Source organism: Mobula birostris, chromosome 1 (genome assembly GCF_030028105.1).
Source record: "Mobula birostris isolate sMobBir1 chromosome 1, sMobBir1.hap1, whole genome shotgun sequence".
Classification (NCBI taxonomy): domain Eukaryota; kingdom Metazoa; phylum Chordata; class Chondrichthyes; order Myliobatiformes; family Myliobatidae; genus Mobula; species Mobula birostris.
Window position 1 is genome coordinate 155,307,044 of NC_092370.1, and position 26,281 is coordinate 155,333,324.

At 46.4% G+C, this 26,281-nt stretch overlaps 1 protein-coding gene across 1 annotated transcript in view; it reads left to right on the forward strand.

The window, feature by feature from the left end:
* sptbn5 (spectrin, beta, non-erythrocytic 5) overlaps positions 1-26,281 on the forward strand; it is a 279,715-nt gene that overhangs the window by 209,083 nt on the left and 44,351 nt on the right. The window contains exons 50-56 of the mRNA XM_072264468.1: positions 465-555; positions 5,569-5,715; positions 6,863-7,000; positions 7,717-7,973; positions 12,263-12,449; positions 20,159-20,371; positions 21,514-21,710. Coding sequence (XP_072120569.1) covers positions 465-555; positions 5,569-5,715; positions 6,863-7,000; positions 7,717-7,973; positions 12,263-12,449; positions 20,159-20,371; positions 21,514-21,710 — 1,230 coding nt within the window. The remainder of the gene's footprint in view (positions 1-464; positions 556-5,568; positions 5,716-6,862; positions 7,001-7,716; positions 7,974-12,262; positions 12,450-20,158; positions 20,372-21,513; positions 21,711-26,281) is intronic.

Genomic DNA, 26,281 nt, shown 5'->3' on the forward strand with positions numbered 1-26,281 from the left:
CCATAGGAGAAAGGGAAGGAGGAGATCATAGGCAGGTGAGAAGAGGTAAGGGACCAGAGTGGGGAATGAAAGAAGAAGGGAGGGGGGAGATAATTTTTTTATCAGAAGGAGAAATCAATATTCATGCCATCATATTGGAGGCTTCCCAGATGAAATATAAGGTGATGCTTTGCCAGAATCTTTACCCTGATTGATGCTACATCAGAACAAGATGCAAACAGTAAATATTATAAGACCTGTGTACTCTTGTTTCCTTTTCTCACAGCGTTTTTACCGGTGGTCAAGAACACTGTAGAACTTATCCTTTAAGGTCGAAATGGGCTCAGAATATGTTCAACAACTTCTATGGCCTCTTCAGCCTCTCCCTTTCCCTCTCTCAAGCTTTAAATCAATAGTTCTGTGTCTGGTTGTTGCCTATTGCAATGCATTCATGGGTTTTCATTTTTATTGCTTTTGTCTCTCAGAAAACAAAAGTTACTGGAAAACTGTGAGCATCGTAGGAAGCTCCTAGACCAGTCCAAACAGCTGCAGATTTTCCTAAGAAGCTCCTATGAGGTAAAGAGCATCTTTACAAAACCGAAGTACCACTAGTTCAAAGTAAATTTATTATCAAAGTATATATATGTCACCATAGACAACCCAGAGATTCATTTTCTTGCGGGCATACTCAATAAATCCAATAACCATAATAGAATCAATGAAAGACTGCACCAATTTGAGCCTTCAACCAGTGTGCAAAAAGACACAAACTGTGCAAATACAAAAAAAAAGATATTAATAATAAATAAATAAATTAGCAACAAATATCGAGAACATGAGATGAAGAGTCTTTGAAAGTGCATCCATAGGTTGTGGGAACGTAGTTGGGGTGGCAGAGTAGTGTAGTAGTTAGCACAACGCTTCACAGTACCAGCGACCTGGGTTCAATTCCCACCGCTGTCTGTAAGGAGTCTGTACGTTCTCCCCCGTGACCACGTGGGTTTCCTCCGGGTGCTCTGGTTTCCTCCCACAGTCCAAAGACATACTGTTTCACAGGTTAAATGGTCACTGTAAATTGTCTTGTGATTAGGCTAGGGTTAGATCAGGGGTTACTGGGAGGTGCAGCTCGGAGGGCCGGAAGGGTTGGGAGGGGCTGTTCCGTGCTTTATCTCAATGACGATGAGGCCAGTGAAGTTCAAAATCAGTGAAGCCAGAGAAAATTCAAATATTGTTAATAAACTGAGTTAAACCAGTTGATGTTCATCAGCATTAATGAATTGAATTTCTCCCTTGGTAACGAGAGGGTATGTTTCAAAAATGAAATAATTCATCTAATAATGTAATATCCATTTGACTTAGTCTTGGGTTCCTTTGCTCCTGTATCATTGGAGTAGAATTAACACCAGAAAGTTTATAATGAAGAAACCCATCGAGTACAGGAAAATGTTAATGAACTGGCTGGCTTGGAATAAAAGAGGCAAATAGATTTCAGTACAGAGGAGCTTGCGGTAGTTAATTATGGGAGTGCAAATAAGTGAAGGAAGTAAGCAAGACGTGGGAAGGTACTGGGCATTCCAGGAACAGGAGACCATTGGATAAGTCAGCAAAGAGATTTAAAAGTTTAAAGGTATGTTGTTTAAATGGCATGGATTTTAAAGACAGAATTCATAGAATCATCCAACTATATAGCATAGAAACTGTCTCTCATAAGCCTCGATCATGCTGACCGTGGTGATGGTTCAAGCAATGCCATTCATCTACATTAAACCAATATTCCCATGCCTTTCCTATCCGTAATTGTTCAAATGCCTCTTAAACATAATCTTATCTGTCTCCACCACCTCCTCTGTCGCTTGTTGAGATAACCGCAAAACCTACCCTTCAGATCTACTTTACACTTTTCCCCTCTCGCTGTAAACCTGTGCCCTCTAGTTCTGGACTCCTTGCCCTGTTGCTGAGATTCTGACCATCAAGCCTGTCTATAGCCCTCATAAGTCTCCCTACGGTCACTCCTCAGTCTCTTACATTCCAATGAGAATAAACCCACCTCTCCAATCTCTCCATTCCAGGTCTAGCCTGGTGAATCTTTTCTGCATTATCTCCATTGCTGCCACATCTTTTTCTGGATTAAATTCTATCTGCCACCACTCTTCCATTTTCCGGGTGATATATGTGTCAATGTATACTTAAACAACTTCTTCACCACCTACAACTCTATCAACTTGCGTTAAGTCTCCAAACTTATGATCCAAACCATGTACATTCATGGTGGAAATGTAGAAAATGCTAGTCAGAGCAGTGCTAGAGTTCTGGGTACATTTCTGTACAACTGATCTCAGGAAGGATGCGATATCATCAGAAAAGACATGAAGAAGCTTTAGAAGGACATCCTCAGGGCTGGAGAAAAGTAACTGTGAGGAAAGATTTCCTTGGCCTGGTTGTTTTCTTTGGAATTCAAATGGTAAGTTCAATCAAGGTGTTGTAATATTAAGAGCCCTAGATGGAACAATGAGGAAGGATCTATTTCATTTGGTATGCAGGTTAACATTTCTCTGTGTTATATTAACTTCATCGGTGTGAGTATTCAAGAAGAGTTAAGGAATTTATTTCACTCGTGGTAAAGAGTCATAGAGTAATGCAACACAGAAACGGCCCTTTGGCCCAACACATCTATGCTACCAAGATACTCAGCTACGCTGGTCACATTTGCCATGTTTTGTTGCTCTAAGCCAGTGGTCCCCAACCTTTCTTTATGCCATAGAGCCTCACCATTGACCAAGGGCTCCATGTACCCCAGGGTGGAACCCCTGCTCTAAGCTTTCCTTGTTCACGTGCTGGTCCAAATGTCTTTTAAATGCTTCACCTACTTTCTCTGGCAATTTGTTCCATACAAGCACCACCCTCTGCCTGAAGAAGTTGCCCCTCAGCTCCCTTTTAAATCTTCCCCTCTTACCTTAAACCCATGTCCTTTAATTTTTGGTTCCCTTTCTCTTGTCCATCATGGCAGCTGGAGAATTTAAATTTAAAGCAGGAAGGGTGCAGTAGCGTAGTGGTCAAGTTACAAGCTTTGCACATTGAGTTCTGGACCATTGATTTTGGGATGCGAGTTCAAATCCTGCCATGGTAGGTGAGAGATTTTAAATATGATCAAATAAACCAGGAGCAAAAAAAAGTTTGCGTTGGCAGCGAAAACTAGCAGACTGTTGTAAAAATCCATTTAATGTCCTTTAGGAAGGCAAGAAAAAACCTTATTCTGGATCAACCCATATGTGATTACAGACCACAAATGTGGTTGACTCTTAACAGCATCTTCAGCTTAGCACGACACAGTAGTGTCCCTAATGGAGCCATTGCCTCTTAGCACCAGAGACCTAGGTTCAATCCTCACCTTGGAACTTGAACGTTGTCCCTCTCACCCCTGGTACTCCAGCTTCCTCTCACATCCTGAATACGTGCCATTGTTAAGCTAATTGGCCACCAGGGAAATTGTTCCTACTGTGAAGGTGAGTGGCAGAATCCGGGAGCAGTTGATGGGAATATGGAAAGAACAAAAAAAAACGTTTTAATATAAAATTAGTTGTAGATGGTGGGTGTAGACTTGGTGGACCAAAGGCTTTGTTTCTGTGTGTTCTCTCTGTTCGTTCTCTCTCTCTCTCTCTCTCTCTCTCTCTCCCCCCTCCCCCTCTTCCCCCCCCCCGCCGTCTCCCTCTCTCTCTCTCTCAAGTGGGTGATGCTGGTTTCTGTCCATTCTGTGACCTCACTTGCACAGAAAGGTGACTGACCCTCAGCGGCAAATCGACAGCTACATCAAAGCATGATACTAATCGTTCGTTCAGGCAAGCTGAACTCCAGAGTAGGGTTGCCAACTGTCCCGTATTAGCTGGGACATCCCGCATATTGGGCTAAATTGGTTTGTCCCATATGGGACCGCCCTTGTCCTGTATTTCCCCCGCTAAGGTAGAGCGTTCCTATGAAACCGTTCATAAGTCAAAATGGCGTAAAGCGAAGAAGCAATTACCATTAATTTATATGGGAAAAATTTTTGAGCGTTCCCAGACCCAAAAAAATAACCTACCAAAGCATACCAAATAACACATAAATCCTAAAATAACACTAACATATAGTAAAAGCAGGAATAATATGATAAATACACAGCCTATATAAAGTAGAAATAATGTATGTACAGTGTAGTTTCACTTAACAGAATCAGGAAGATTAAGCCAAAACCAATTTGTAGAAAAAAATTGGCATGTACACGCATATGCACGTCATGTATGTGCACAGCACACGTACGCACACAGGTGTCCGTGCAAGGCTTCATGGTCATGGTCGTCTTTCTCAGGGTAAACACAAGTTTCCCGTATTTGACTGCTACTTTTGTCCCTTATTTGTGAGTGAGAAAGTTGGCAACCCTACTTCAGAGGCAAGATGAGAGTGATTACTCAGAGCATCCTCATGCAAAAGAAGGAAATTGTCACTGTTGAGGCCAATCATCCTGGCCTCTGGATCTCCTCAAGCAAGGTCTGAGGCCCAATTATCTTCACCCATGACCTTCCTTCCATCGCAAGGCCAGAAGTGAGGTGTCCATGACAGTAATAGAGTACAGCAGCGCAGAAACAGGCCTTTTGGCCCATATAGGCCCTGCTGACCAGATCATCGGCCTAGTCCCATCTACCTGCATCTGGACCAAGTCCACTCACGGCTCCTCGGAAAATGAAGCAACCTGTGTCGGCATGCAGAATCCCGGTGTGGGTGATAAGTACAGCAGTGACACAACGTGTTCCTAGTGATAGCCATGCCTAAAAGAATCTGATCTTCAAGCACCCTGTCATCAACATCCTGGGGATCACCACTGTTTAAAATAAACAAATCCGTATTTACAGAAGCAACAGAATACTGGAGCAACAAAGCATCGACAGCTGCAGATTCCTCTCCAAGACACACCATCCTTTCTTGGAAGTATGTCATTGTTCTTCCAGAGGTTAACTACTGGAACTCCCTAACCAACAGCGTAGTGTTTCATAAGTTGAAGAAGTCTGTTCACTATTACTTCCTCAAGAGTTTCATATCCTGAGTATAGGGTCTGTGTGTCAGAGAACTGCAGCTACTAAGTGTATGGTCCATGCACCAAACCACAAGTGGTACTGGCTGCCTCTTCTGTGGTGCTGCACCTCGTGGGAGTGTTGGAGGTGGAGGCCCCCAGTATTTCTGTCCTGTAATATATGAGATGACACCGTACGTTCAGAAGAGCAGAGAGAACAAATTCTGTGGAAAGAGCAGAGAGAAAGAGGTTTGAGGACCATGCTCACTGATGTATTTTGTGACGGAGTCACCTTTGTAGCACGAGAAAGGCAGCAGCTATATTGTGCAAAACAAGCTCCCAGAGCCAGCAGAGCGACAAGGTAACAGGTTTCACAGCTATAGTTTGAGGGATATTGGATACATACCCTCACCATGGGAAACGTTACATCCATCCGAGAGGAAGGGTTTGCTGGAACAATGACCTGGGGGAAGAGAGGTCAGGCGAACGGCAAAGGGATAAGCACTGTGTCAGTATTTCACCAATTGTTTTCTGCTCTTTTCTTTCAGGCTGTGTCTTGGCTGAATGAAAAGATCAATGTTGCCCTGGACAAGAACTGGATGGACCCTAGCAACCTGCAGGGGAAACTGCAGAAGCACCAAACCTTTGAGACTGAGGTCATGGCAAACCAAGACAGGATCCGGAGCATTGATGCAGTAAGAGCTTCTACGTGTGTTTCTCCTACCAGCCCAACCAAGGCTCCCCCCACCTCTGCTTCAGCCGCACACCTGCAGAAGATTCACCTCTTTACTAATCTCCTTAGACATGAAAGAGTCATTTCCCTTTCCATTTCTTAATGGAATGTATATTTGTTGAGAATTTCTAAAGTATTTCCTTAAATGTTTGCCATTATTTATGTAGCAGCCAACATTTTAATCTAATTTCTATCTTAGCCAATTCAGTCCTCATGCCTATATAATAAGCTTTATTTAAGTTCCAAGTTTCCAATCGATTAAACAGATGTTCACTGACTGTAAACTCCACCTAGACAAATCTCCCAGAGAATTTCCACAACAAATAAAGCTCTTGCAGCTCGTAGCTGAGATACTTAAATACCAGCGCTGTGGACCCTTGTCAAGGCTACAGGAAGAGGATTTAGGGAATGAGATTAACTGGTTGCTTTTACAACATTTTGCTAATCTTGTTAATTCCCCCTCTCCCTTGCAATCCTGTTACATCAGTTAACTATCATTCATCATCGTCTTTATGTGTCATGTAGTATTGGCCTGGGTGATCACGGTCTCATCCATGACCATGACTGCTCTTGGCAAACTTTTCTACAGAAGTGGTTTTTCCATTGCCTCCTTCTGAGCAGTGTCTTTCCAAGACAAGTGACCCCGAACATTATCAATACTCTTCAGAGATTGGCGTCGGTGGTCGTATAACCAGGACTTGTGCTGCTCATACGACCTTCCACCCCCTGCTCCCATGGCTTCACGTGACCTGATCGGGAGGAGATGAGCAGGTGCTACACCTTGCCCAAGGGTGACCCACAGGTTAACGGAGGGAAGGAGCGCCTTACGTCTCCCTTGGTAGAGACGTTTCTCCACCTCGCCGCCCAATTATCATTACCCAGCATTAACTAACTTAGATCACCCGTCAGATTTCTCACAAGGAATTGGAAGCCCTCACTATAAGACCTTGAGATTACAGCTCATTCTGGGTGGTGTAGGGCTGCAGGAAGCAAGGTTTGTACTCAGCCTGTGGAGTGTGGGCTGAGGTCAGTGCCATTCTGCATGATGTGTTGGGTGAGTCTGGTGTTTGGTTACTGATAACCGTGTTCTTCACTGTACTCCATTGTAGGAAGGGGAGCAATTGGTTAGCGAAGGACATTACGCAGTCAATGAGATTGAGCCCAGGATTAAACAGATTCAGGACCTGTGGAATGAGTTGGTGCAGCACTGCTGTGAGAAGAAGTCACAGCTGATGGACGCGCTGAAGGTACGAGAGTCTTGCTGGCCATCGATCTCACTTGGTGATCCTGCAGCATCTGTGCACAAGATCCACATTGTCCACCGTGCGTTGACCTAATTCCACCTCCCCTCCAACACATCCTCTGTGTGTGAGTGCATGCAGTGTGCATCAGCAGCTGGAGTGTCACCACCGGGAAAAGTCCTTGCCACTCACTCCTCAGATTATTACACCACTTGTTCCTTCTACTCAGTGCACACTTCTGGAAATACTTTTGATAAAGATTACCATATCAACCAGTGAAGTGTGCTTTGAATGAGCAGGCCCAGGCAGTTCTACTTCAACATTTGCCTGAAGCCATCCATAACCAGAGGTACGGGAAACTTTCGCACCACCAAGCAAAGCCTTTGAGGCAACCAGTCATATGTGGCCTCGAGCTGCATCATTGGGAACTGAGTAACCCCAAGGGCTGTGCTGAGCACAGCAATCCCAGGCTGTTCATCCTGTTCTGGTCTCTAAAGTCAATATGACACATAGAAAATTAAGAGCCCTTGTCCGGGGGGTGGGGGGGAAACATTGTCAGGATCTGTCCTACTGGTGGGAAGGGACCAAGTCTGATGTGGCCAAGAGATTGTGCACATTAGGTGGGAAAGTGTTCATGGGAAGCAGGTGCCTGTACGTGCCACTGCTGAGTAGGGTGTTCCTAGAGGTCAATTATTAATGGCTCCTTCTCTTTCGTTGTGGAGGCCCTGAACTTACAGCGGAGCATTGAGGATGTGGAGGGGTGGCTCAGTGAAGTGGAGAAACAGCTGGATCATCCAGCCCATGGCACAGACTTGGTCTCCATGAGGAACCTTCTCAACAAACAGCAAGACCTGGAGGAAGATATCAACAACTATGTGGAAAGGATGCAGGGGCTTCTCGACCAATCTGAAGAGTTTGTTTGCAAAAAACACTTCCTAGCTGAGGAAATTCGTGACAGAATTGATCTTGTACTCCAGAGGTAAGTTGAGAGATTGTCAGCATTGAACCCAAACGTGAAGGTTCAGGACATCAGTAAAGTAGAGGTACTGGTTGAAACGTTAGAGACAGCCAAGGGAAAGGAATTAGTGCTGAAATATTTACAGGATGCCGGTGGATCATCTTGTATTCCAGCCTAACCTTGTGCTTCACTACAACTAATTTCTTTCCTCTTGATCAATATTTGTCCTTGGGATATCAACTATGTTAAAAGCACTCTTTGAGTACAAGATGTGGCTCCCTTTTCAATTCTCCATTCTCCCTGGTATCCTGCACTTCCTATGTTCCTCAATATCCTCAGTATTGTCTCCCCATGTTTCTGTTACGAATTCCATGCTCTGCTTTGAATTTGGTAAAAGGTGCATAAGCAATCCGAGCACAGAATGCCCTTTCAGTGTTTCACCAAGAATGGCTTGATTGTATTGTTACTGATTGAGTCTGTGGTGTTCAGAACACAAGGCCAAAGTTATGTTGTCAGCACCACTCGGGTCGATTGGCATGTAACTATGCTGGAAGGAGTAACCGCAATACTGTACAGTACTTCTTGTTTGAGTCTTCTTGACATTAAAAATCATAGATAAGGTGAATATGTGCGGTCTTTTTCCCAAGGAAAGGAATTTTAAAACAACACGGCGTAGGTTTAAGGTGAGAAGGGAGAGATTTGTATCGGACCTGAGGGGCAGCTTCTTCAAGCAGAGAGTGGTGTACATGTGGAGAGGGTTGCCAGAGCAAGCAGTTGAGGCAGGTACAAAAACAACACTTAAAAGACAAGAGAAAATCTGCAGATGCTGGAAATCCAAAGCAACACACACAAAATGCAGGAGGAACTCGGCAGGCCAGGCTGCATCTGTGGAAAAGAGCAAATCAGTCGACGTTTCAGGCTGAGACCCTTCATCAGGACACTAAAAAGACTTAAAAGCCTTTTGGATAGTTACATGGAGAGGAGAGATTAGAGGGGTTTGGGCAAATGGGACTAGCCTAGATGGGCATTCTGGTCTGCATGGAAAGCTGGGCTGAAGAGTCTATTTCCATATTGCTTTGCTCTATCACTCGACAAAGGTTTAACCTCCCACAGGGATACGTGTGTTCTAGATAGGATCAATACAGCAGACATGGGCAGCAGTTCAAGGTGAGGCATTCATACAAGTCCAGAGACCATTTGCCAAGCATGACTATTTTTTGCCCATCGCTAATTTCCCTTGAGAAGGTGGTGATAAGCTCTCTTCTTGAATGACTTCAGTCTTTCTGAGCAAGGTACTGCGGAGGAGTGAGTTCCAGGGTTTAGACAACAACGATGAAGGAACAGTGACTTATTTCCAAGTCGGGTGGAGTATGACTGGAAGGGAATCTGCAGGCACCTACTGCATCTGTGTTGTTCATCATGGTGGTAAAGGCTGAGGATGCTGAAACTCCTTGAGTATAACCTTTAAGTAGTAACATGCTGTATTTTGTAGACAGTCGGGAGTTAAAGCTGAGGGTGACTATTAGTACATACTGTTAATAATGTGCTGTATTTTGTAGACAGTCGGGAGTTAATGCTGAGGGTGACTGTTAGTACATACTGTTAATAACATACTATATTTTGTGGACAGTAGGGAGTTAGTGCTGAGGGTGACTGTTAATATATACTGTTAATAACGTGCTGTATTTTGTAGACAGTACACACAAAGAGGGAGTTAATGCTGAGGGTGACTGTTGGTGTACTAATCAGGGAATCTGCTGCTTTTCTCGATGCATTTGAACCTCTAGACTGTTGTTGGACTTGAGCTTGTCCAGACGAGTGGAGAATATTCCATCCTACTGCTTTCTAGAAATTGTTGTAGTTGTTCCTCTCCGTGCCTCGTGCCTTTTCTTCAGCATTTGTCTGTTTTTTAACGAGGCCGACTTGCTAGCTGGACATTAAACCCAGCACGAATGGAAGGCATGTAAGGGGGCAGCTGGATTCAAATCCAGAACCACTCACCTCGAAGTCCAGTGTGGATGGCACCACGCCAACACCGGGCAGACCTAGGTACGAGTAGCGCATTTTGTAGATGGTATGAGGGAGTGAGGGCCTCCGCCAGTCAGAGGTGGCCATGGATATTGAGTCCTAGCTGTCTAGGTACACAAGCCAGTACGATATGGAGAGCAAGCTGATGCCTGTGTAGCAAACTCCCCCTCTCCATGCATCTGATTAACCCAAAGAAAGGGCAGAGTTTGGTATCAGCAATATCGCAGGGGTTGCCAGTCATTGTTGAACTCGATGTGGGGCTGCCTTCGGGACTCCAGCTGCAGATTGTTCCCTTGGGCTTCACTCCCGAAGTTTCCTCACGATGGGTATAGCTGCAAGGCAGCAGAGGTTTGAGATCAGAGTTTTCCTTCCCCTGGGTGAGCTGCCAACCACGGCTGACAAGACCCATCTGCCCGAAGCGACTAGTTTTAAGGCCCCAGTAACCTGCTTTTGCCCCGACTGCTGTTGGTAGAAACAGTTCCACCGAGCTTAGTATCTAAGCCACATGTGAAGGCCTGGAGCCGGACTTGGTTGTCAGGGACTATTCAGGCACACGCCAATGAGAGCAATTAATTGGCAGTGGGAGCTTGTCCCCATTACCACTCCCGACTATAACAACCTGCAGATGGTATACACTGGGTGTATATGGTGTAGGGATCGGAAGGTGGAGGATACCAATGAAGCTGGCCGTTTTGTTCTGATGGCTGTTGGTCTCCTTCAGAACTGCTGGAGCTGAACTCATGCAGGCATGTGGGGACCGTTCCATCACACTCCTGACACGCTTTATGGATAGGTGACAGGGTCTGGAGAATCAGGAGATGAGATTCCAGCCTCTCTCATTTTCTTGCAATCACAGTATTTATGTCTGGTCCAATTGAGTTTCTGATCAAACCTTGTTGGAGCAGGGTGCTGAAGGTATTAACATCAAATGTCTTTCAACATCAGTGCTGGACGGTTAATCTTCTCCTTGTTGGAGATAGCAGTTTAGTGGTACAAATGGTACTGACCACTTTACAGTTAATGCTGGATGGTATCCAGGTCTTGCTGCATGTAGACATGGGTTACAAAGTTACAAACAGAACGGATCTTTGTGAAATCATGAGCAAGCACCTTCATTTCTGACCTTATGATGGAAGGAAGGAATCAGCTGTAGATGGCTGGATCGAGGACACAGTTCCTGTGGAGATGCCCGAGACTGGAAGAATAACCTTTATCAACCAAAACCGGCTTTCTTTGTGTGAGGTATGACCACAACCATCAGAGTGTTTTCATCCCGATCTCCATTAATCTCAAGTTTACCAGGGATCCCCGATACTACTCTAGGTCAAATAGTGCCTCGATGCCCAGGGCAGTCTCTCCCACTTCACCTCTGGAGATCAGCACTTTGACTCAAGCAGACTGTTGCTGGTCTCCTCACTGCCAGTGACTCGGTTACCACAATTACATTCCAAGAAGAAACCTTTCTCCCTCAAGCAAAGGAGGCTGAATGGTAACCGTTTAGAGGTTTACAAAACCATGAGGGGCTTTGATAAGACAACATTTTCCAAGAGTCAAGGAGTCTAAGTCTAGAGGGCACAGGTTTAAGGGAAGAGGGGGGAAATTTGAAGTGGTTTTTCACACAGAGGAAGAAGTAGGTGAGATGACAGAGGAAGGGGTAGAGGCAGTGTTTAGAGGACACTTGGACAGGTACTGTACATGGATAGGAAAGGTTTGAAGGAAATGGGACCAGTGCAGGCATGTGGGACTAGCTCAGGAGGGCTCCTGGCTGGCATGAATAAATTGGGCTGAAGGTCCCCTTTCTCCACAACATCCTACAGTCTAATGTTATCTTTCAATTCTGAAATTCTACATTATGCACTCATATCTAAATTATTTATGTTTACTTTGAAAGAATTGGTCAGCACTGACCCTTGGGGAATAGAATTGTCTACTTTCTTTGTCCAACTTCACCTTTTAATCGTCGTACAGCTTCAGCTCTGAAGCCTATTTGTTATCAGCGGTACCCTGTGTCACAGCCTCACTCACGTGTGGGACTATACCGAGCAGGAATTCTTGCATTTCCTTTGTCAGACATGGGGTAGCGTGGTAACACAGGGCTTAGTGTAACGTTATTACAGTGTCAATTCCACTGCTGCCTGCAAGGAGGTTAAGCCTTCTCACAGTGACTGTGTGTGTTTCCTCCAAGTGCTTCAACTTCCTGCCACATTCTAAAGGCATTCACATCAGTAGGTTAATTGTTATACGGGTGTGTCAGTGGGATTTTGCCATTTCCTTTTGCTCAGGTATCGGGCACTCGGTGATCCGATCAAGGAAAGGCGCAAGAGGTTGGAGGCAAGCATGCTGCTTTATCAGTTCTTCCGGGACCTTGACGCTGAGCTGGCCTGGGTTCAGGAGAAGCTCCAACTGGCTTCAGCCAAGGAGATGGGACAATCTCTGAACGCTGTACAGAACTTGCAGAAGAAGCATCAGGTGAGTTTGTCGGAAATAAGAACTACCACAAGTTCAGAAGCAATGTCCTGTCCTAGTAAACTGATTCAGAAGGAACATATTGTACTATAAATGTGGCTTCTGTTGTATTGAAAGCGGCTAATTTGAAGCTTCCTATTTCATTCATTCTAATCTGCAGTTAAGCAGTTTAGCAAACACTGCCTTCTCTGAGCTTCTAATGATAGAGGCATACTTTACATTTCTAACACTAGGGGACATACTGTACGTTTCTAACACTAGGGACATCCCGTAGGTTTCTAACACTAGGGACATACTGTAGGTTTCTAACAACGGGGACATACTGTAGGTTTCTTACACCGGGGACATACTGTAGGTTTCTAACACTAGGGACATACTGTAGGTTTCTAACACTAGGGGACATACTGTAGGTTTCTAACACTAGGGACATACTGTAGGTTTCTAACACTGGGGGCATACTTTAGGTTTCTAACACTAGGGACATACTGCATGTTTCTAACACTAGGGGACATACTGCAGCTTTCTAAACACTGGGGACATACTGTAGGTTTCTAACACTAGGGGACATACTGTATGTTTCTAACACTAGGGACATACTGTAGGTTTCTAACACTAGGGGACATACTGTAGGTTTCTAACACCAGGGACATACTGTAAGTTTCTAACACGAGGAACATACTGTAGGTTTCTAACACCGGGGACATACTGTAGGTTTCTTACACTAGGGACATACTGTATGTTTCTAACACTAGGGGACATACTGTATGTTTCTAACACTGGGGGCATACTTTAGGTTTCTAACACTAGGGACATACTGTATGTTTCTAACACTAGGGGACATACTGTAGCTTTCTAAACACTGGGGACATACTGTAGGTTTCTAACACTGGGGTCATACTGTATGTTTCTAACACTAGGGGGCAAACTGTAGGTTTCTAACACAGGGGGCATTCTGTAGGTTTCTAACACTGGGGACATACTGTAGGTTTCTAACACCAGGGACATACTGTATGTTTCTAACACTAGGGGACATACTGTAGCTTTCTAAACACTGGGGACATACTGTAGGTTTCTAACACCGGGGTCATACTGTATGTTTCTAACACTATGTTTCTAACACTAGGGACATACTGTAGGTTTCTAACACTAGGGGGCAAACTGTAGGTTTCTAACACAGGGGGCATTTTGTAGGTTTCTAACACCAGGGACATACTGTAGGTTTCTAACACTAGGGGACATACTGTATGTTTCTAACACTAGGGACATACTGTATGTTTCTAACACTAGGAACATACTGCAGGTTTCTAACACTAGGGGACGTACTGTAGGTTTCTAACACTAGGGGACGTACTATATGTTTCCAACACTAGGTGACATACTGTAGGTTTCTAACACTGGGGGCATACTGTAGGTTTCTAACACTAGGGAGATAATGTAGATTTCTAACACTAGGGGACATACTGTAGGTTTCTAACACAGGGGGCATACTGTAGGTTTCTAACACCAGTTAGAAACTGTAGGTTTCTAACACCAGGGGACATACTGTATGTTTCTAACACTAGGGGACATACTGTATGTTTCTAACACTAGGGGACATACTATATGTTTCTAACGCTAGGGGACATACTGTAGGTTTCTAACGCTAGGGGACATACTGTAGGTTTCTAACACTAGGGGACATACTGTAGGTTTCTAACACTGGGGACATACTGTATGTTTCTAACACTAGGGACATATTGTAGGTTTCTAACACTAGGGAGATAATGTAGATTTCTAACACTAGGGGACATACTGTACATTTCTAACACTAGGGACATCCCGTAGGTTTCTAACACTAGGGACATACTGTAGGTTTCTAACAATGGGGACATACTGTAGGTTTCTTACACTAGGGACATACTGTATGTTTCTAACACTAGGGGACATACTGTAGGTTTCTAACACTAGGGACATACTGTAGGTTTCTAACACTGGGGGCATACTTTAGTTTTCTAACACTAGGGACATACTGTATGTTTCTAACACTAGGGGACATACTGTAGCTTTCTAAACACTGGGGACATACTGTAGGTTTCTAACACCGGGGTCATACTGTATGTTTCTAATGCTATGTTTCTAACACTAGGGACATACTGTAGGTTTCTAACACTAGGGGGCAAACTGTAGGTTTCTAACACTGGGGACGTACTGTAGGTTTCTAACACCAGGGACATACTGTATGTTTCTAACACTAGGGGACATACTGTAGCTTTCTAAACACTGGGGACATACTGTAGGTTTCTAACACCGGGGTCATACTGTATGTTTCTAACGCTATGTTTCTAACACTAGGGACATACTGTAGGTTTCTAACACTAGGGGGCAAACTGTAGGTTTCTAACACAGGGGGCATTCTGTAGGTTTCTAACACTGGGGACATACTGTAGGTTTCTAACACCGGGGTCATACTGTATGTTTCTAATGCTATGTTTCTAACACTAGGGACATACTGTAGGTTTCTAACACTAGGGGGCAAACTGTAGGTTTCTAACACTGGGGACGTACTGTAGGTTTCTAACACCAGGGACATACTGTATGTTTCTAACACTAGGGGACATACTGTAGCTCTCTAAACACTGGGGACATACTGTAGGTTTCTAACACCGGGGTCATACTGTATGTTTCTAACGCTATGTTTCTAACACTAGGGACATACTGTAGGTTTCTAACACTAGGGGGCAAACTGTAGGTTTCTAACACAGGGGGCATTCTGTAGGTTTCTAACACTGGGGACATACTGTAGGTTTCTAACACCAGGGACATACTGTATGTTCCTAACACTAGGGGACATACTGTAGCTTTCTAAACACTGGGGACATACTGTAGGTTTCTAACACCGGGGTCATACTGTATGTTTCTAACACTATGTTTCTAACACTAGGGACATACTGTAGGTTTCTAACACAGGGGGCATTCTGTAGGTTTCTAACACCAGGGACATACTGTAGGTTTCTAACACTAGGGACATACTGTATGTTTCTAACACTAGGGGACATACTGTATGTTTCTAACACTAGGGGACATACTGTATGTTTCTAACACTAGGAACATACTGCAGGTTTCTAACACTAGGGGACGTACTGCAGGTTTCTAACACTAGGGACATACTGTATGTTTCTAACACTAGGAACATACTGCAGGTTTCTAACACTAGGGGACGTACTGTAGGTTTCTAACACTAGGGGACATACTGTAGGTTTCTAATGCTAGGGGACATACTGTAGGTTTCTAACACTAGGGGACATACTGTATGTTTCTAACACTAGGGACATACTGTAGGTTTCTAACACTAGGGAGATAATGTAGATTTCTAACACTAGGGGACATACTGTACATTTCTAACACTAGGGACATCCCGTAGGTTTCTAACACTAGGGACATACTGTAGGTTTCTAACAACGGGGACATACTGTAGGTTTCTTACACTGGGGACATACTGTAGGTTTCTAACACTAGGGACATACTGTATGTTTCTAACACTAGGGGACATACTGTAGGTTTCTAACACTGGGGGCATACTTTAGGTTTCTAACACTAGGGACATACTGTATGTTTCTAACACTAGGGGACATACTGTAGCTTTCTAAACACTGGGGACATACTGTAGGTTTCTAATACCGGGGTCATACTGTATGTTTCTAACACTATGTTTCTAACACTAGGGACATACTGTAGGTTCCTAACACTAGGGGGCAAACTGTAGGTTTCTAACACAGGGGGCATTCTGTAGGTTTCTAACACCAGGGACATACTGTAGGTTTCTAACACTAGGGACATACTGTATGTTTCTAACACTAGGGACATACTGTATGTTTCTAACACTAGGAACATACTGCAGGTTTCTAACACTAGGGGACATACTGTAGGTTTCTAACACTAGGGGACATACTGTATGTTTGTAACACCAGGGACATACTGTAGGTTTCTAACACTAGGGACATCCCGTAGGTTTCTAACACTGGGGACATACTGTAGGTTTCTAACACTAGGGACATACTGTATGTTTCTAACACTAGGGGACATACTGCAGGTTTCTAACAACGGGGACATACTGTAGGTTTCTAACACCAGGGACATACTGTAGGTTTCTAACACTAGGGGACATACTGTATGTTTCTAACACCAGGGACATACTGTAGGTTTCTAACACTAGGGGACGTACTGTAGGTTTCTAACACTAGGGGACATACTGTAGGTTTCTAACACTAGGGGACGTACTGTAGGTTTCTAACACTAGGGGACATACTATATGTTTCTAACACTAGGGACATACTGTAGGTTTCTAACACTAGGGACATACTGTAGGTTTCTAACACTAGGGGACATACTGTAGGTTTCTAACACCAGGGACATACTGGATGTTTCTAACACTAGGGACATACTGTAGGTTTCTAACACTGGGGGCATACTGTAGGTTTCTAACACTAGGGACATACTGTAGGTTTCTAACATTAGGGACATACTGTAGATTTCTAACACTAGGGGACATACTGTAGGTTTCTAACACCAGGGACATACTGTAGGTTTCTAATACCGGGGACATACTGTAGGTTTCTAACACTAGGGGACATACTGTAGGTTTCTAACACCAGGGACATACTGTAGGTTTCTAACACCGATGACATACTGTTGGTTTCTAACACCGGGGACATACTGTAGGTTTCTAACACTAGGGACATACTGTAGGTTTCTAACACTAGGGACATACTGTATGTTTCTAATACTAGGGGACATACTGTATGTTTCTAATACTAGGGGACATACTGTAGGTTTCTAACACTGGAAGTAGATAGATTCAAAAAGTGGAGAGCAAATGTCTTAGGGGATAGGGGAAACATTTAAAAGGGGCCTGAGGGATATGTGTTCCACATGGAAGTTGATGGGTATATGGAATAAATTCCAAAGGCAAACTGTAGAAACAGCACTATTACAACATTTAAAATGCATTATGGAGATATACGGGTAGGTAAAGTTTGTAAGTTTTCACAATTTAACGGCGGAGACGTTTTATGTTTCAGAAAAGCCATCACAACTCATTTATTGAACACCAAAATCCTGAACACAATGTGTGCTAAAAAGCCTTACATAGTTATGTCAGACCAGCGTCTTAAAGTGAAATTCCAACTCAATGTTGGCGGTTGTGAATTACATACATTTTATGTATTGAGTTACGTTACCTGACAGGTTTAGTCTCTAAACCACCCATGCAAGTTTAGAAACAGAGCAATTGGGATGAGCTCAGCTCAGTATTTGGCTGACATGGACAAGTTGGTCAGAAGCACCTGTTTTTGTGCTATATAACTCCATGCTGGCACCAAGAGTTATTGTATAATAGCCTATACAACTTCAAAGTTCAAGGTAGATTTATTATCAAAGTTCATATATGTCACCATAAAGTACCCTGAGATTCATTTTCTTGTGGGCATACTCAATAAATCCATGATAGAATAATAACCATAATAGGAATGGAAAGACCAAAATGGAAGACCACACCAACTTAGGTGTTCAATCAGTATGCAAAAGACAACAAACTGTGCAAATACAAAAATAAGAAATAGTAATAATAAATAAATAAGCAATAAATATCGAGAACATGCAATGAAGAGTCCTTAAAAGTGAGTCCATATATTGTGAGAACAGTTTTTTTGCTTATTCATTCACGGGACGTGGGCGTCAGCAGCTAAGCGGGCATTTATTACCCATCCCTAGTTGTCCTTCAGAAGGTGGTGATGAGCTGCCTTCTTGAAGGGCTGCAGCCCCTGAGGTGCAGGTACACTAACAGTTAGGGAGGGGATTCCATGATTTTGACCCAGTGACAAAATGAAGGAATGCGATATGTTTCCAAGTCAGGATGCTGAGTGACTTGGAGGTGGATTTCCAAGTGGTGATGTTCCCAGGTATCTGCTGTACTTGTCCTTCTAGATGGCAGTGGTCGTGGGTCTGGAAGGTGCTGCCTTAGGAACTTTGGTGTGTTGTTGCAGTGCACCTTGTAGATAGTGCACACTGCTGCAACTGTTCATTGATGGTGGGTCGTTTTGATGCTTGTGGAAGGGGTACCAATTGAGTGAGCTGCCTTGTACTGGATGGTGTCAAGCTTCTTGCATGTTGATGGAGCTGCACTCATCCAGGTGAGTGGCGAGTATTCCATTACACTCCTGACCTGAGCCTTGTAGATGGTGGACAGGCTTTGGGGAGTCAGGAGGTGAGTTACACACCACAGGATTCCTAGCCTTTGGTCTGGTCTGGTAGCCATGGTGTTTATATGGCTAGACCAGTTCTGTTTCCTGTCAATGGTAACCCCCAGGATGTTGATTGTAGGGGATTCAGTGACGGTGATGCCACTGAATGTCAAGGGACGATGGTTAGAGCCTCTCTTGTTGGAGATGGTCAGTGCTTGACACTTGTGTGGCTGAAATGTTACTTGCCAATTGTCAGCCCAAGCCTGGATATTGTCCAGGACCTGCTGCATTTGGGAATGAACTGCTTCACTATCTGAGAAGTCACAAATGGTGCAGAACATTGTGCAGTCATCTGCGAACATCCCCATTTCTGAACTTATGACAGAAGGAAGGTCATTGAAGAAGCAGCTGAAGATGGTTGGTCCTAGGACGCTTCCCTGAGGAACTCCTGCAGTGATGTCCTGAGGATGAGATGATTGACCTCCAACCACCAAAACCACCTTTCTTTGTGTCAAGTATGATTCCAACTAGCAGAGGGTTTTCCCCTAATTCCCATGGACTCTATTTTAGTGAGGACACCTTGATGCCATACTCCGTCAAATGCTACTCACTCTCACCTCACCTCTGGTATTTATCTCTTTGGTGGGTTAAATGAAGTTGAATGAAGTTACTCCTTTTGGTTCAAGACCCTGATGATTGAGAGGCAGTAACTGATCCTGAAGCTGGCGGTGTGAGTCCTGAGAACAGAGCGTGACCCGGCTGGCAGTGTCCCGATGTTGGATGCTGCTTGTGCTGGTGTTCTGTTGAAGCTTAAAAATCTGTAACTCCTCACTCCTCTTGCCTTTCTTATGTAATCCATAGGCATAAATAGAGTGGATGTTTACTACGGTGGAGGAGTCTAGGATCAGAGGGCACAGCCTCAGAGTAGAAGGATTTAGAATGGAGATGAGGAGGGATTTCTTTAGTCAGAGAGTGATGAATCTGTGGCATTCATTGCCAAAGGGGCTGTGGAGCCCAAGTCATTGGGTATATTTAAGGCAGAGGTTGATAGATTCTTGATTAGTCAAGATATGAAGGGATATGGGGAGAAGGCAGGAGACTGGTGCTGAGAGGGAAATAGATCAACCATGATGAAGTAGCAGAGCAAACTCGATGAGCCAAATGGCCTACTTCTACTTCTATTTCTTATGGTCTTATAGTCTTGTGGACTTATAATATTTAAGCTCAGTGCCTTCCAAGTTTGCTAGCATCTAACTAACATGATTAAAGCAGATTATCCTGCCATATTCCTCAGTGCAATGTCCATAGTTTGCCTGCTGTGCTTAGCAACCTTTGAGCAGTGGCTTTAGGTCAGATATAAGTTATTTACTTTGTAGAGCTTTAGGATACCTGAGAATGTGAATGACATGATTCTTCTGTTTGGGTGGAGTTGTTCACTTACTAATTTCTTGTTTAAGAAGTAACAGCTTTGTTGGAATCTCCTCTGCTAACTAGGCTCTGCAGAGTGAGATCAGCTGCCATGACTCCCTGATCAACGACGTGCTGGAAACAGGACAGAATCTTGCAAAGAGCGGGCATTTTGCCTCGCGAGAGATTTCAAAGAGGCTGTGGGAGTTGAAGGATGCTGTGGAGACACTGAAAGAGGAAGCAGAGAAGAGGAGCAAGTTGCTGAATGAGGCGTATGCAGCACAACTCTTCCTCTCTGAGGTGAGTGTTCACATGTCAGAGAGAAACACACTCCTGCTCTCTCCAGACAAACAAATTGATATCAATGGCCATGACAAACAATAATCAGCTGAGTAATCTTGCCACTATCCACTGACATGGCATCAGGTTGTGAACATGTGACATCGGTGATCCAATCAGCTCGTCAGCAATGATGATGGAAATGGCCCATTTCTGCCCTTCTGATCTACTGAGTTCCTTGTGCCTCACTGTCACTTCCCACTCCAGACACAATGTTGACCTGTTCCAAGCATTTGAAGGATATGTCCTCAATCAGCTTGTACTAGTTGTTGGGTTTGCGCGTACCCTCAGCCAGATATGGATCTGACCCACACACTGCCAAACTCCGAGTTTCCTTGATAGAATATTACAGGAATGTGCCCCTTAGCCAACAATGTCTGTGCAAGTCACGATGGCAGTCCACTTGCAGTCTGATTTCCTCTACTTTTGACTGTTCTAAATGTGCCTGAAATATTACTATTATATCTACTTTCACTGCCTCCACTGGCAGTGCATTCCAGCTCTCTACAACTCTCTGACTGAAATACTTGCCTCCTAAATCTCCTTTAAAATTTCCCCTTCTCACCTTAAAACTAAGGTAGTTATCTCTGGGACACCCTGGGAAAAAAGACAATCTACCCTATCTACTCCTCTCATAATTTCATCAGCTGTTATTAGATCACCCCTCCGATGCTCCAGAGAAAACAAGTTAAGTTTGTCCAACCTTTCCTGATATTAAAACACTCTAATGGAGGTAACATCCTGGTGAACCTCTCCTGCAACCCTCTCCAAAGCCTCAACTTCCTTCCTGTAATGGAGCAACCAGAACTGTATGCAAAACTCCGAATGTGGCCTAATCAAAGTTTTTCCAACTGCAACATGACTCCTCAAGTTTTATAATCAATACCCGGTCAAGTGAAGGGAAGGTCAGAGTGTTTGAGCATAAACATCGGGAAATAATGTTTCAGTTGCATAAAACATTTGGTTAGGCCTCATTTGGAGTGTGGTAACAGTCACGGGGGAAGTGAACGGTGATCAGAGCCATGGGGAAAGTAGATAGCTCTGCCTGCAGGCCAATGTTTGGGCGATGGGTATACATTCTCGGTGTTCTCTGCCCACCACAGCTGCTGGAGGCTGAGTTATGGATGGAGGAGAAGAGACCACAGCTGGAGAGCACAGACTACGGGAAGGACGAGACCACTACTCAGATGCTGCTGAAGAAGCTGGAAAATATAGACGTGGACCTGGTCAGCTACAAATCCATAATGTTCAAACTGAAGGAAATGGGGAATAATCTGACCAGCATGAACCATCCTGACAGGTAGGACCCTACAGCTATTTACCCCCCAGCCACAGCAAGCAAGAGGAGCCCAAAACATAGCAAACCATCTTCGGATCATGTGGGAGCTATCCATCTCTATCCTTCTGATCCATTGTATTCCCTGTGCCTCACCCCAGATACAGTATAGTCTCGACTAGATCCAAGGATTTGAAGGTGTAGTCCCTTCATTCAGCTCATTGCAGTTATCATCTCTCTGTTATCCCCACCTCCATCTGAACACAATTCCTTCCCCCCCCCAAAAGATGCTGCTCGACTCTCAGAGTTTCTTCAGTATCCGTGGTCTCCTTTGTCTCAGCTATTTATATTACTTGTTTCAAGATCAGCACAGTAACAGCCTTTTGTGACCCAACGAGCTCACACTACCCAGTTACACCCATGTGACTAACCTGTACGTCTTTGGAACGTGGGAGGAAACGGGAGCTCCCCGAAGAAACCCTCGCGATCACAGGGAGAACGTTCAAACTCCTGTCAGCCGGCGGTGGGAATTGAACCCAGGCTGCTGTTGTGTAGTAGTGTTGTGCCAATCGCCACTCCATCAAGCTGCCCTAAACAAAACAAAACTTTAATCAGGCCTTTTACCACTGCTCTGCAGGGGAAGTAAAGAGAATAGGAAAGATCGGTTCTGTAGTGTGACGGGGAGCACCGCAATGTGCAGTGGGTTCTGTAGTGTAACAGGGAACATGTTCTGTAGTGTCACAGGGAACACATTTTGTAGTGTAACGGGGAGCGCCGCAGCGTGCAGTGAGGTTCTGTAGTGTAACGGGGAACACTGCAGCGTGCAGTGCGGTTCTGTAGTGTGACGGGGAACACTGCAGCATGCAGTGGGGTTCTGCAGTGTAACGGGGAGCGCCGCAGTGTGCAGTGGGGTTCTGTAGTGTGACGGGGAGCGCCGCAGCGTGCAGTGGGTTCTGTAGTGTAACGGGGAACACGTTCTGTAGTGTAACAGGGAACATGTTCTGTAGTGTAACGGGGAGCGCCGCAGCGTGCAGTGGGGTTCTGCAGTGTAACGGGGGACACGTTCTGCAGTGTAACGGGGAGCGCCGCAGCATGCAGTGGGGTTCTGTAGTGTAACGGGGAACACGTTCTGTAGTGTAACAGTGAACACATTCTGCAGTGTAACGGGCAGCGCCACAGCGTGCAGTGGGGTTCTGTAGTGTAACGGGGAGCGCCGCAGTGTGCAGTGGGGTTCTGTAGTGTAACGGGGAGCGTCCCAGTGTGCAGTGGGGTTCTGTAGTGTAACGGGGAGCGCCACAGTGTGCAGTGGGGTTCTGTAGTGTAACGGGGAGCGCCGCAGTGTGCAGTGGGGTTCTGTAGTGTAACGGGGAGCGCCGCAGTGTGCAGTGGGGTTCTGTAGTGTAACGGGGAGTGCCGCAACGTGCAGTGGGGTTCTGTAGTGTAACAGGGAGCGCCGCAGCATGCAGTGCGGTTCTGTGGTGTCATGGGGAACACGTTCTGCAGTGTAACGGGGAGCGCCGCAGCATGCAGTGCGGTTCTGTAGTGCAATGAGGAACACGTTCTGTAGTGTAACGGGGAGCGCCGCAGCGTGCAGTGCGGTTCTGTAGTGTCACGGGGAACACGTTCTGTAGTGTAACAGGGAACACGTTCTGCAGTGTAATGGGAAGCGCCACAGCGTGCAGTGGGGTTCTGTAGTGTAACGGGGAACACGTTCTGTAGTGTAACAGTGAACACATTCTGCAGTGTAACGGGGAGCACCACAGCATGCAGTGGGGTTCTGTAGTGTAACGGGGAGCGCCGCAGTGTGCAGTGGGGTTCTGTAGTGTAACGGGGAGCGCTGCAGTGTGCAGTGGGGTTCTGTAGTGTAACGGGGAGCGTCCCAGTGTGCAGTGGGGTTCTGTAGTGTAACGGGGAGCGCCACAGTGTGCAGTGGGGTTCTGTAGTGTAACGGGGAGCGCCGCAGTGTGCAGTGGGGTTCTGTAGTGTAACGGGGAGCGCCGCAGTGTGCAGTGGGGTTCTGTAGTGTAACGGGGAGTGCCGCAACGTGCAGTGGGGTTCTGTAGTGTAACAGGGAGCGCCGCAGCGTGCAGTGCGGTTCTGTGGTGTCATGGGGAACACGTTCTGCAGTGTAACGGGGAGCGCCGCAGCATGCAGTGCGGTTCTGTAGTGCAATGAGGAACACGTTCTGTAGTGTAACGGGGAGCGCCGCAGCGTGCAGTGCGGTTCTGTAGTGTCACGGGGAACACGTTCTGTAGTGTAACAGGGAAAACGTTCCGCAGTGTAATGGGGAGCGCCACAGCGTGCAGTGGGGTTCTGTAGTGTAACGGGGAGCGCCACAGTGTGCAGTGGGGTTCTGTAGTGTAACGGGGAACACGTTCTGTAGTGTAACAGGGAACACGTTCTGCAGTGTAACGGGGAGCGCCACAGTGTGCAGTGGGGTTCTGTAGTGTAACGGGGAGCGCCGCAATGTGCAATGGGGTTCTGTAGTGTAACGGGGAGCGCCACAGTGTGCAGTGGGGTTCTGTAGTGTCACAGGGAACACGTTCTGCAGTGTAACGGGGAGCGCCACAGCGTGCAGTGCGGTTCTGTAGTGTCATGGGGAACATGTTCTGCAGTGTAACGGGGAGTGCCGCAGCGTGCAGTGCGGTTCTGTAGTGTCATGGGGAACATGTTCTGCAGTGTAACGGGGAGCGCCGCAGCGTGCAGTGCGGTTCTGTAGTGCAATGGGGAACACGTTCTGTAGTGTAACGGGGAGCGCCGCAGTGTGCAGTGCGGTTCTGTAGTGTCATGGGGAACATGTTCTGTAGTGTAACAGGGAACACGTTCTGCAGTGTAACGGGGAGCGCCACAGCATGCAGTGGGGTTCTGTAGTGTAACGGGGAGTGCCGCAACGTGCAATGGGGTTCTGTAGTGTAACGGGGAGCGCCGCAGTGTGCACTGGGGTTCTGCAGTGTAACGGGGAACGCTGCAGCGTGCAGTGGGGTTCTGCAGTGTAACGGGGGACACGTTCTGCAGTGTAACGGGGAGCGCCGCAGCGTGCAGTGGGGTTCTGTAGTGTAACGGGGAACACGTTCTGTAGTGTAACAGTGAACACATTCTGCAGTGTAACGGGGAGCGCCACAGCGTGCAGTGGGGTTCTGTAGTGTAACGGGGAGCGCCGCAGTGTGCAGTGGGGTTCTGTAGTGTAATGGGAAGCGCCACAGCGTGCAGTGGGGTTCTGTAGTGTAACGGGGAGCGCCGCAGTGTGCAGTGGGGTTCTGTAGTGTAACGGGGAGCGCCGCAGTGTGCAGTGGGGTTCTGTAGTGTAACGGGGAGTGCTGCAACGTGCAGTGGGGTTCTGTAGTGTAACAGGGAGCGCCGCAGCGTGCAGTGCGGTTCTGTGGTGTCATGGGGAACACGTTCTGCAGTGTAACGGGGAGCGCCGCAGCATGCAGTGCGGTTCTGTAGTGCAATGAGGAACACGTTCTGTAGTGTAACGGGGAGCGCCGCAGCGTGCAGTGCGGTTCTGTAGTGTAACGGGGAACACGTTCTGTAGTGTAACAGGGAACACGTTCTGCAGTGTAACGGGGAGCGCCACAGCGTGCAGTGGGGTTCTGTAGTGTAACGGGGAGTGCCGCAACGTGCAATGGGGTTCTGTAGTGTAACGGGGAGCGCCACAGTGTGCAGTGGGGTTCTGTAGTGTCACAGGGAACACGTTCTGCAGTGTAACGGGGAGCGCCGCAGCGTGCAGTGCGGTTCTGTAGTGTCATGGGGAACATGTTCTGCAGTGTAACGGGGAGCGCCGCAGCGTGCAGTGCGGTTCTGTAGTGTCATGGGGAACATGTTCTGCAGTGTAACGGGGAGCGCCGTAGCGTGCAGTGCGGTTCTGTAGTGCAATGGGGAACACGTTCTGTAGTGTAACGGGGAGCGCCGCAGCGTGCAGTGCGGTTCTGTAGTGTCATGGGGAACACGTTCTGTAGTGTAACAGGGAATACGTTCTGCAGTGTAACGGGGAGCGCCACAGCATGCAGTGGGGTTCTGTAGTGTAACGGGGAGCGCCACAGTGTGCAGTGGGGTTCTGTAGTGTAACGGGGAGCGCCGCAGTGTGCAGTGGGGTTCTGTAGTGTAACAGGGAGCGCCGCAGTGTGCAGTGGGGTTCTGTAGTGTAACGGGGAGCGCCACAGCGTGCAGTGCGGTTCTGTAGTGTCATGGGGAACACGTTCTGTAGTGTAACAGGGAACACGTTCTGCAGTGTAACGGGGAGCGCCACAGCATGCAGTGGGGTTCTGTAGTGTAACGGGGAGCGCCACAGTGTGCAGTGGGGTTCTGTAGTGTAACGGGGAGCGCCGCAGTGTGCAGTGGGGTTCTGCAGTGTAACGGGGAACGCCGCAGTGTGCAGTGGCGTTCTGCAGTGTAACGGGGAGCGCCTCAACGTGCAGTGGGGTTCTGCAGTGTAACAGGGAGCGCCACAGTGTGCAGTGGGGTTCTGTAGTGTAACGGGGAACACGTTCTGTAGTGTAACAGGGAACACGTTCTGTAGTGTAATGGGGAGCGCTGCAGCGTGCAGTGGGGTTCTGCAGTGTAACGGGGAACGCCACAGTGTGCAGTGGGGTTCT